At 45.4% G+C, this 12,305-nt stretch overlaps 1 protein-coding gene across 1 annotated transcript in view; it reads right to left on the reverse strand.

The window, feature by feature from the left end:
• stx8 (syntaxin 8) overlaps positions 1-7,908 on the reverse strand; it is a 29,660-nt gene extending 21,752 nt beyond the window's left edge. Inside the window, exons 1-6 of the mRNA XM_023791974.2 lie at positions 7,756-7,908; positions 7,052-7,151; positions 6,860-6,954; positions 6,308-6,412; positions 2,515-2,642; positions 1,358-1,450 (exon numbers count right to left, since the gene is read on the reverse strand). Of these exons, the coding sequence (XP_023647742.2) occupies positions 1,358-1,450; positions 2,515-2,642; positions 6,308-6,412; positions 6,860-6,954; positions 7,052-7,151; positions 7,756-7,772 (538 nt within the window). The 5' untranslated portion in view covers positions 7,773-7,908. The remainder of the gene's footprint in view (positions 1-1,357; positions 1,451-2,514; positions 2,643-6,307; positions 6,413-6,859; positions 6,955-7,051; positions 7,152-7,755) is intronic.
• Positions 7,909-12,305: the final 4,397 nt, after the last annotated feature.

Below are 12,305 nucleotides of genomic sequence, written 5' to 3' on the forward strand. Positions count from 1 at the left end.
GTAGGGAAAGAACTAAAATAATCAAATGGACCCTTTTCCCCTTACTGCTAACATCGGCCAAGATAGTCGATTCCCGTTTTGCAGCCTGCAAGCTGCTTGGAAAAGCCAGGAACAGTATATTGGAAAGCGATCTTACCTAATATGGAATGGCAATCCCTAAAGTAAACAGAGGCTTCAAAGAGTCAATGCATGCAATTACGCACAAACACACGAGTTACAAATATGCAGGGTAGCGAGCGAGAAAGACAGAGCAGGCTCTCCACAGCCAGATACAGATGGGAACAGGCATTTTCTGGGGACACGGCCAGTCACATTGCTACTTCTATCCAAGAGGATATAAATGACCAATCAATTACCCATAATGCTGTGGTGTATCTCTTGAACACCAAGAAAATCGACGGGAACCAATGCGCTCAGAGTTGCATCCTTCCAGTTCTCTCTACACTGGGCATCCAACATGTGCGAGATCAGCCCTCCCTCCTGCCCAGGACCAGTGCCACTCAAGGTCCTGGGTTCAGAGAGTGTCACACAGTGGGGGGGCTGCACCACGCTGGGGCTGAATTCCTTCTTGACTACATGTGACTCTTCCCCCCATATCTCCACCTTCATTCAGATTTCCAGAGTGGCAAATCTTGTCCTACCCATGGGTATCTCTACACGTTTAGGGACCGTCTCTTATCCAAGATGACTTAACGATGACTGCACACTTCGGAGAGTTAGTACGTAGAACAAGACGAGTTGAGATCGCTGATACAGTAATGGGATAAGAGGCCGGGGAGTGGTTCTGCAGAGAGACGTGTCTGTGCACGCTAAACGTGTCGAAGGAACACAACGCTTTCGCATTAGAGCAGCAGGATGTGAGTTAGGGGGGGGGCTCGAACATCTAGAGGCAGGGGTGGAAAGGAAATCCATGCGGAGAGAATGGCGCTCCCAGCAGAACGTGACGGCGGTATATCTCTCTCTGCTTCGGGGGGGGGTTTCTGCACAGTTCTCAGGAAATTTACTGCCCTGTCCCACTGCGCCCATCGCCGAGGCTTCCTTCCACTCGAGCCACAACCACACACCTTGCATATATGACACAATTACTTCAAGATGAAGTAGAGAACTCTAACCATGCACTCCTTCTTGCGGTAGAGGGGGGTCACTAGAGGCTGCGTCGTCGCAGGTGGGGATCGGCATGGCTTCCACCCTGAACCACAGAGAACTACAAGCGTATGAAGATGTACATCTGTCTTTTTTGGCGGGGGTTGAGGAACTCACTGTTGGAAAACCTATAAAACTTACCCAACATTCATGTTCTCGTTTAATACGGTATTATAAACATAATAAAGACACTCCCCAGTCTGATCGCCCTCACCGTTCTGTTCGTCCAGCTCATTTCCGATCTCCTGGCCCATCTGCTTCTGCCGGGTGATGACGACGGCCAAGGCGTCCAGTCCAGCATCTTGGGCTGCGGGAAAGAACGAGATGAAACCTCAGTGCAAAGTTCAGAGGTCAGCAGGTGGTACTGCGGTTGGGGAGCTGGACTTGCATCAAATGACTATGGTGCCATTAGAAGCCTCATTGAGGCAGTCAGTCTCATTTGTTAAACTCTCCCTAGTGCAGTGTTACCGTGATGCAGACACCGTGCATGAAGCACCAGCGGATCGCGACGGCCGTGTTACACCATGACAACCATGCGACTTCTCTGGCTAAGAGCAAGACCATGAGCGCCAGGGGAATCGGCATGGAGTTCTGCACACACTGGCCATCCGAGCTTCCAGAATGAGGCCCGGACGGACGATGAATATTCCCAAAAACGTGCGAAGGTTCGGAATTTGGAATGGTCCTTGGTGGGGCGAGGGGAGCAATAAAAACAGTATTAAAATCCACTTGACCAAGTAATTCGGAACTTTCCGTGCAGTGATATCACAACTCAACGATTTTTGGGGACAAAGAGGTGTAAGGTGCTGGGTTTCAGGGCTGACGCTGGGGGTGGCTGGACAGAGAACAGCAACGAGGGATCGCACCAGCTGGCTTCAGTTACTACCCAAAGTGATGTGATGTGGAACGAGAGTTAAGAGCTAAGTGCTACGCTAGTGTCATGCTAGCTTCAGCGGTTCCTCTTTTGCTCATCCTCAGGTGGCCACCAGGGCCGACCTCCTCATCTCGGGATCAGGAATCTCCACCCGTCCGCACTCATGAGATGCCGTGAGAAGCTGCCTCTCACATTCGATGGGGGTCTGCCCATCTTAAACAGAACCATGTGAAAGAGTCGCTCTTTCGCTTGCCAGCAGCCTGCCAACAAAACCATATTGCGGAGATTATGATGGGGGGGGGGGGGGGGGGTCTCCTTTAAGGCCAGTCGCTACCCGGAGGGAACTGACATTGGGCATCAGTGGGGGCACCATGCAGAGATTCTGAGGCCAGTTCGGGAATCCATCAGGAACTGCGGCCACTGTATTAAACCCAAGTCTCATGGAAGGATGGGCACCGGTTGCGGGCAGATGAGTAGACACCCCAGCACCTGCTCACCTTCAATGACGCGCTGCTGCTGCTGCTTGATCTCCCCGAAGTCAAGGCCCCGCGTCTCCTCCGGCTCGTCAATCAACCACGGATTGGCCGGTGGGCCCTGAGCCCCGCCCCCCGTCATCAGGCTCGACCTATAAGACATCACCTCAGGCATTACGCCTAAAGTAAGGGACCTGCCACATCACATCTGTGACACTCTGAGGGTGGGTTTGACAGCCTATATCTCCTACTTTTATAACAACAAATAAACCTGCAGATCACATGATGTTTATTTAGGTCTCTCAGCATTTCATAAAGGCCTGGTGAGTTTGTATGCATCGGAAACATGGAGAGCATGGTGTAAACAGCGCTGGATAATCATCTGCCAACCCCACGGCTTCTCACAGTGACGGGGCGGCTCCCTTGTGTTGTATTAAGAATGTTATGCGGTTTTATGCTATTCTTATGTTAATTGAGAAAAGCTGTATGCAAACCTTGAAGCTGTCTCGCCAGCAGTCTCAAGGTTCTTTTCTGAGGCAAGGAAACACTTCAAAGACAGAAAATGAATAGCGTCCACCTATGAATACAGCGCCACCTGCTGGTCAGATAGAAGAGGCACCTTGGAAATATGGCGGAAATCAAAAGCGACTAACGGTATCTGTGGAAAGTAGTTCAACTAAGAAAAGGCACTTTGAGTCTACGCACACTAAGCCAGCAAACACACAAATATAGACAACAATAATTTCAGGAAAAATCACTCCTGCAACTCGATCCTTCATGACTTAATAACACACACAATACAAAAATACCCAGACATAATAATGATTAAAACAAACGATAAAAACAATGCAGCCAAAGTTCTCATTCAACTCCCCCACTGCTGAATGCTTCAGAACAGAGCAAACACATACCGAAGGTGTAAATTATTCACACAGAAGCCTGCATGCCTGCGTTCCCCCTTCTTCAGATGCGTCGCAGGAATTCTGTCCTAAATGTGCCGTGTTTGTCTATACAAATCGACATTCTGTATCACCGCTATACAGAACCTCAAATATTTACAGAGCATCATTTACATGATAATAAGCGAGTGACAATCGAGAGGGAGGGGCTACGGCGCTGGGCGTGAAAAGGCCGCGGTAAAACGCCGCAGACGGCGGCGGCCGCGCAGAATCGGCACTCTGCCCTCGGCCTGAGATAAAGAGTCGCCGGACATCTGCAGTTATAAATTAATTTGCTAAGATCGTTAGCGCTTCAGCCGGCATTCCTCCGGCAGACAGCTGATGGTGTCACGTTCCTCTCCAGTGAGCCCTTCTAATGGGGCTGACCCAGAGCTCCCACATTCCTAACGTGACCTGCTCCCAGTCTAACTGGGATGCAAAAGCATGTTCGCGTTAAGGAAGTTACAGGTCCGTGTGCTGCCCGCCATACAGTTACAGCTGTGGCAATACATTCAGTGTTTCATAATTCCTCTTTCTCAATAATGCTATATCAACCTGTAGAGGAACAGAAACAGATTATATCATATCCATATTTTTATCTTCCCATTAGCTGCTGAAGTGCATTGTATTCTAAATAAATCCTACAAAAGTAATTTCCTAACCAGTTTCGCAAGTGTGCGCACAAAAAACAAACTGTCGAAAAAGGTCAAATATGTTGCTTAAAACTGTTACATGCATGTAGGCCTATTTTAGGTAAACTGAACTAGATTTCATACAGGAACAGCATTTATAGATGCTACAAAAATGTATGCAAGGTCAAAAGTGTGAAAACACAAAATACAGAACACTTTATGTTCAAATACGTCCATAATAAAAGCCAGACTAAAAGTTCAACTTGAGGCCCACAGGAAAGATACATTTTCAAACCCGACATTGCCCAATTAAAATGATTAATGAAAGACACACCGGTGCTGACCTGTACAAGGAAAGGCATTATGAGGGCATTTTAGAAAGAGCCAGGCAGATTAATATTTCACAGTTCTTAATTAAAACTGATTAAGTATTTCCTCCCGTTGGTTTTGAGCAGGCTGTCCCAGTTCGTACTAATAGAGGTGTTTTTTTTTCTTTCCTGGAGCAAAGACCAGTTAAGGTAATTTATGTCTATTTGGAGGGCTGTCTTTCTCCCGGGCCGAGCCGCAATTAATCCAGCAAAGGCCACAACGAGGAGCTGACAGGGAGCGCTAATCTCCCCGCTGCGCTCGGTAACTAGCCGGCGGCGGCTCTCCGCATTCCGGCCCCGCTGACCTAGCAAGGATAGCGGCGTGAAGATTAAACCTGATCCAATTAACCGTAAGGACCGAATTAAATTAGAAAGAGACAAGGGGGCACGGACACCAGCAGACTAGGGGCCCGGATCTGAAGCAGATATCGCGCTTCTTCAAACTCCGAACGCTATCAGGCACGGAGATGCGGTGTTCGGGAATTATTAAGGCAGTCCCGAAAAGGCGTCTTTCTCAAACGTCTTTAGCGCGATAAAAAATATTTCTTATACAAATACACCATTTCACAAATACTGCAAAGCTCCTTCCCCCACCCAGTGAAAAAAATTAAACAGCTTAGATTATTCAAGCAGCTCAATCCAACTGCCCCGGCATCAGACAAAGACCACACACACGGAGTCTTCCTTCCCCAAAATACCACACAGAACGTTTTAAAAATATATAGGTCGTAAAACGTTTCAAGTGTATAATAAACAATTGCCATTTCATTAACGAGATGGAATTCCACTTCATTATAATAGAATAGTAAAACAGGTATGAGGCTTAGCGAAGAATAAAGCTTTACGCCACATTAAAGAAAGAAGCGGACTGGTCCACACAAGAAAGGCAATAAAATGTGCAGAAGCAGTCGCCCCTCCAGCCTAATAAAAGGTTATTTTAAAGTGTTCAAGTATTATAAAATTGAAGAATAATGGTGCTTTATTGGGGAAAAAGCACTTAATACTCATTTTGGCACACTTCGCACGGAGTGCACTGATGTGCTCTGGGCCTGGGGGGCCGCACATTAGTGCCTTCAGTGGGGGCACTCTGCTTAGATCAAACGGCGCAGAGCAGGAATAGCAGCAGATATCTAAGGCAGCATTGTAAGACCTTCCCTTCCTGTCCAAAATCATAATCTAAGGAGCCCTAGAGAATACAGACCACCTGCTGCCAATCAACAGTTCAAAACTGCCTCTTTGATAAATAATATTTACAGAGGACATGTAGGCGTAGCAGGAAGCATACCGATCTCTACACACTTAGAGAAAAGGAAAATATTAGTACTTTTGCTTGTCACTGGGGCTGTACCCTTGTAATAGTACCTTTTACGGTACAGAAATTGATTCAGGAACATCCCAAAGGTACAAACAGCATTAATATACCATCAACGGTACAGAAATGTTCCTCAGAGTCCATTTCAGTGCCTTAAAAGGTACCTACAGCTTAGGGTACAGTTGGCAGATCCTATTGGGTACAGCCCCAGTGTTTTTCCAGAAAGCCCCAGTGCTTATGACCCCCAGAATTCCAGCAGGCTCTAAACGTGTGATCGTCAGACCAGGACACCTAATGAATGAAACCATTCAGGGAGCACATCCGCCCGTAGAGCAGGTCACGGCAGGTCAGCAGTGAGGGGCCGCACCAGTAGGCAGCTTCTGCAGCTGTCTACAGCGATCACCGATGACATGTTTATTAAACACCATGGAAATCCATGCAGGAAAGTATGGATCAGCTCGGAACAGATGAGAATCATAATACCATGTAAACTGTTTCACATTCTGAATACAGAGAAGAACAATACATACAGAAAACCATGTTTACCATGATTTATCCTCAACTCACCTTGATGGCTCCGCTGTATCCCCTCTGAATATGGAACTGAGCTGCTTTTCCCGCGTGACCAGGTCATCCACAAGGTTCTGCCTTCTGTCTGCTTCAGACTGCATACTGCAGGATTTTTTTACATTAAGGCTCTTCATACAACACTGTAGAACTCCCCCCAACCCCCACAAACAACAGTTTATTCATCATTAAAATAAATACAACGGGTATAAAATCGGGATGAGATAAAACAAGGTGTAGGTGCTTCACTGGATTTATTACAGCACACTGCCACCTTAAGGAAGTTGGGGGAAATACACTTCTGACGTTTCAAGCCTCAAAAATGTAACTTAAGGTGTGGGGGGGGATCTGATGTCAGAGTAGTATGGAAAGAATGGCGTACAGTTAGGAACGATCCCGAATGAGAAATTACAAGGTTAAGCTTAGGTTCTTCATTAGACAAAAATGCATTATTAGGCACTATTACTAGTGCAAATAATCACCTTTGTAAAACGGCCAATGTAGGTCCCTGCAAAATCCCTGTGTAAAAATATCAGAAATACTAAAGGATACATTCGGCGCGAAGATGCTGCTCTCAGCAAAGTCTCCCTGAGTTGGATAATCTGCTGTTTGAGTTTCTGCAGAGAGGCTCTAAGCGTCATGTTCATCTGGGGATGGACATCGAGAACAAATCACGGCGTTAATACCACATACAGGACCGTAAGGATTCTTCTTAATTTACTGATTTCACAAACTGTCGTTCACCTTCGCTGGGTTCCCACCAGTCCTCTGTTGCCTGTTCCTCTCATGAATATTTTCCGCAATTTCTTGGGCAAGACGACAAGTGGCATCGTAATTCTGCAGCCTAGAATAAAGGACTGAGATTTAGTTTCTTTTAAGCCTCTTACATGCAGGCTCAGCGTATTATGAAGAAACGTTTGTTCACCAGTTGCTCGCAGACCCGGCATTAACCTTTGCATGGAACAGCTAATTTCTACGCAAAGAGTCTATTTCCCCGACTTGCTTCTCGACTGAACGTAGATTTCAGAGAAACTGTCATATAACTGATCCAGTAACACTTATCCACTCCTTTTTGACTAGTACTAGTCCTCGATCAGTTTAAACTAGCTCAGTGTTTGGCTAATCCGGCCACTGCCTGTCTGATTTAACGATATCTTAGAGCAAAAACAATCCGTTCGTATGTCAACCCATGCAAGCATATTACCTAGATAAAACACCTCGTGACACTGCCTCATTAGGCAGGCGCTGAAGCGAGAAGCTACAATATACTAGGTTTTCGGCCAAACTAAATATTTAACATCGTGTGTAAGTGAATATCCAAACAGGTTTCAGTAATCAGAGAAGAGCGATTAAAACACGGGTCTGATCTATCTTCCTGATCAACGACTAGAAAGTACATAGAGCTCATGTCAAGCTTACACTAAGCGTGCACGTTATTTGACACTTACCAGGGATCCTGAGACATGGTCTGTGTGAAAACGTTGCTTATTTCTCTCCCAGTTTTTTTTTTTGTTTTGTTTTATGAAGACCTAAACATCCGCCGAGAAACTGAAAAGTACTGCAAACACACTTCCTATTTTCACTGGCGTCATACGGCTACGGTGTTCTGTGAGGGATAAAAAGAGCAGTGGGACCTGAAACGCCACCGCGCGTTACAGCATAGTTTATTATTAAGACTGACCCCAATAAACCCGGAAAATAAAAATCTCTACGCCCTTATTTCATATCAGTTCTCTGTGAGTCTTGCGTTATAAAACAAAACAGTTTGTGCCGGGTAAAAATTAAAATGATGAATTAAAAAAAAAAACACTGTATAACATTATGGCTGACATCCTGTCTGGGTTGTTTTGCAGCCTTGTGATCTGTGCTGCCTGGGATTGGCTCCAGACCCTCCTCCGTAACTCTGACCTAGATTAGTTGTTAGAAGATGGATGGATGGATGGATGGATGGACAGACTACATTCTGGGAATACAGCTGTTTATATGACAATGTGATTACTTTTGCAATTAAAAATAACTTATATATAACCTTCTTAAAAGAGATTCATAGTTCCTCAGCCAACAATTATCCTGTACCTGGTTGTGGTGAGCAAGTGTGTAGATTTGAGTATCGACATGTGACATGTCCCTACCAATATCGTGGGAGTACCATGTGTGTTTCAGGGGGTGGGGGGTTCAGGGCTGAAGCCCTATATAAGGAACCACGGGGCTTAAGGCAGGGGGGCACCCTGCCCGGGAGGCCAGCCCATCACAGGGTACACAGATACACCTGCAAACACACACCTCAGGCAATCTGGAGGCAATGATTCACGTAAACAAAGAACACAGCTGTGCAAATTGAACCCACTAGCCGGGAATGGTTAGATTACAGTGCACATGCCACAAACATGCCAGCAATTTATAATAAATATTGACTTGTACTGATTTATCATTATTATTATTATTATTATTAATTCTTATTTTTACATGTATTATTTGCCACAGTTTTGTGATACCTGACACATCCTAGTTATAATCATTCATTCCTGATCTGTTGTCTTCCGAACCAGAAAAGGATTCACTTATAGCTACTGCAGTTACAGATGCTGGAATTTTCCATCAAGATCAAACAAATTACAAAAGCTGCTGGTGACTGTGGCTTCATGTGAGCTCCAACATGAATCCCCATCAAGATCTATGGGCAAACAAGACACATCGACTGAGTACAGACAATGGAAACACACCCAAATGATCCATCAGCTCCTTCACCAAGGGCTTCAAGAGATGCATGTAAATCGAAGTTTTCCAACAGTATGTATGTGAATGAAAACATAGCAGTAATGGATACAGGCTCCAGTGATGAAAATTTCACCTGTGAGAGTTAGATCATGCTCATCCCTGCAGGAAGAAGCAGTCAAAAGACAAAAAAACATAGTGATAAGGCCAAAGTCAGGCTAATTTTACAAGAGTCAAGGCTACATCCATTGCTGCCATTGGTATGTATATATTAGTTAGCAACCATTATACTATTATGTTGTCATAGCTGTCTGTGCTGTTTTGGAAATGAATGCAGTTTGCAGCATCACCCATTGTCCTTCATTTTATTTTGTTTATTATAAGTGCAACAGTGTTTAATTCTCATGACAACTTTAGCACCCAATATTGCATTTTCAATTTATGCCAAATCAAAATGAAAAAAAAAACATTGTTTATATCTGTGTCTGTTTTTCTCTCTATTAAAGTCCACATCCTCCCATTTGTACACTGATGAAAAAAATTAACAATGAATGGCATATACAATGTAGCCACAAGATCAGGTCGTGGGGGGAACCTTCCTAGGGGAATTCATTTAAATTACAGTCCCACCAAAGTCACCCCTGAGTCTTTCTAAACATTACTGGAATTTCCATATTTTTATTTACTCTAAATTATATTGTTATCTACCATAAATAATGCTTTCCTATATTTCATTTTACATTTAAATTGAATTTAAATGAAGTGCATGTGGAATTACATTTTAATTTAGTGTCTGACAGAAAAAAACCTCACTGACTCAGTTTTCTGAACCCGCTTGTCCTATCCTGGGTCGCAGAGGGACTGAAGCCCATCCTGGAAGCTTTGGCCACGATGCAGGGAATAACCCAGGATGGGGCACCAACCCATGGCAGGGCACATACTAAAAACACATTTTAGCATATTTAAAAGGAGATATGGACAGTTTGTGGACTGGAAGAGGATCTACCCCAAGGCTGCAGCCGGTAATTAGGAGATCTTATGGAGCGATCACAGTGAGCTGAAGGCCATGGGTCCATCTGGCCTCTGGTGGACCCTCTACACACTCAAAGACAAGACCAGCCATCATAGTATCCACAGTATTAGCCACAGTTATGGTGCCCCAGACCGGGGCGCTAAACTGGAGCACAACAGCAGCTATTGGTCAACATCCATCCCCAGGGATTCCCTCCACAGAGCCAGCCTGAAGCAAGGAGAACAGGACAATCCTCAGGGATTCCCTCAGCAAAGCCGGCCTGAAGCAAGGAGAACAGGACAATCCTCAGGGATTCCCTCAGCAAAGCCGGCCTGAAGCAAGGAGAACAGGACAATCCTCAGGGATTCCCTCAGCAAAGCCGGCCTGAAGCAGGGAGAAGGGGACATCCCCCAGGGATTCCCTCAGCAAAGCTGCCCTGAAACAGGGAGAAGGGGACATCCCCCAGGGATTCCCTCCACAGAGCCGGCCTGAAGCAGGGAGAAGGGGACATCCCCCAGGGATTCCCTCAGCAAAGCCGGCCTGAAGCAGGGAGAAGGGGACATCCCCCAGGGATTCCCTCAGCAAAGCCGGCCTGAAGCAGGGAGAAGGGGACATCCCCCAGGGATTCCCTCAGCCGGCCTGAAACCCATAAGGAAGATTCCACTCTGGGCTGGGAAGCACTTCCCCTACATCAGGCCATCTGCCCCAACTTCTTTGACATCACAGCTCTTAGTTCACAGTAGGGAGCTGGGAAGGAGCAAAAATGTAAACTGTGTGGCAGGGATCAAAAATGTAGACCAACTATGGGTCCCCAAGGACCAGATTGGGAAACACTGGTATAATGCATAGTCACATTACATTGTCTCAAAGCACTTTACATTATCTCTGTCCAAAGCCCCCAGTAAGCAAGCCAGAGGCGACAGAGGCAAGGAAAAACTTCCTAGAAGGAAGAAACCTTGGGAGGAACCAGACTCAAAGGGGGAGCCCGTCCTCCAGGGGCTGGCAAAGGAAGGGATGCTAGAGGTAGAACTAGAGTCCAAAATTATTTATACCCTTCTCAATAACCAATAGAAAAGCCTTTATTGGCTATTACAGCAATTAAATGCTTCCTATAATTGCTGACCAGCTTTTTGCATGTCTCCACTGGTGTTTTTGTCCATTCATCTTTAGCGATGAGCTCCAGCTCTTTCAGGTTGGAGGGTCTCCTTGTCATCACCCTGATCTTTAGCTCTCTCCACAGATTCTCAATGGGATTCAAGCCAGGACTCTGGCTGAGCCACTGCAAAACGTTAATGTTTTAGTCCGCTAACCATTTCTTCACCACTTTTGCTGTGTTTTGGGTCATGCTGAAATGTCCAGTGGTGCCCAAGGCCAAGTTTCTCTGCAGACGGCCTAATGTTGTTGTTGAGAATCTTGATGTATTTTTCATGGTACCGGTTACTGCGATTAGGTTTCTTGGTCCATTGGCTGACAAACACCCCCAAAAATTAGGCTCCCACCACCATGTTTGACAGTGGGGATGGTGATTTTAAATTCACCCTTTCAAACACTTCAGATCTGCTTATTAATGGCTAAAAAGAAATTTGTTGATGCAACTCTTTTTAAATACTACATGTTTGAAATCTTCGATACCAGGATTTCGTGAGAATCACCCAGATAGATCCACGAGACGTCCATGAGAAATGCAAAATATCAAAGCTGGAAAGCACAGGTCCAGAAAGTACAAATCCAGACCAAGATTTTGTTCCAACCAACCAGCTGAGTACTCTGTGAATGTGAGTCTTTATACCAGGGGTGGCCAATCAAGAAAGGGCTATGGTGTATGCGGGTGTTCACTGCAACTCCTAAAAGGCTGTCCCAAAACCTGCATATACACTGACCCTTTGCGGATAAGATTGGCCACTTCTGCTTTATACTCAACTGATTGGTTGAAGCAAAATCTTGGTCTAGATTTGTACTTTCTGTACCTGAACTTTCCACTTCTGCAAAATATGCAACAGAAACTATGCAACATGGACGATATACAAACACCATGTTAATATTTCCTGAGTCAGAGGAGCACAAGTCAACAGTCACCTGCCGCCCAGCCAGTGGTGACGGGCCGTGGATGGATGGGAAATAGATACTCACGCTAAAGAGGAAAGTGGAATCAAATCTCATTTTGATTCCTGAATGCAGCTACCCAGTAATTGCAAGTGAAATTCAGCACTTAAACATGTTGATGGAACATATGCAGATAAATTTAGAAATACCACAAAATCGGGACATTCC

The sequence above is a fragment of the Paramormyrops kingsleyae genome, chromosome 5, assembly GCF_048594095.1.
Source record: "Paramormyrops kingsleyae isolate MSU_618 chromosome 5, PKINGS_0.4, whole genome shotgun sequence".
NCBI lineage: Eukaryota > Metazoa > Chordata > Actinopteri > Osteoglossiformes > Mormyridae > Paramormyrops > Paramormyrops kingsleyae.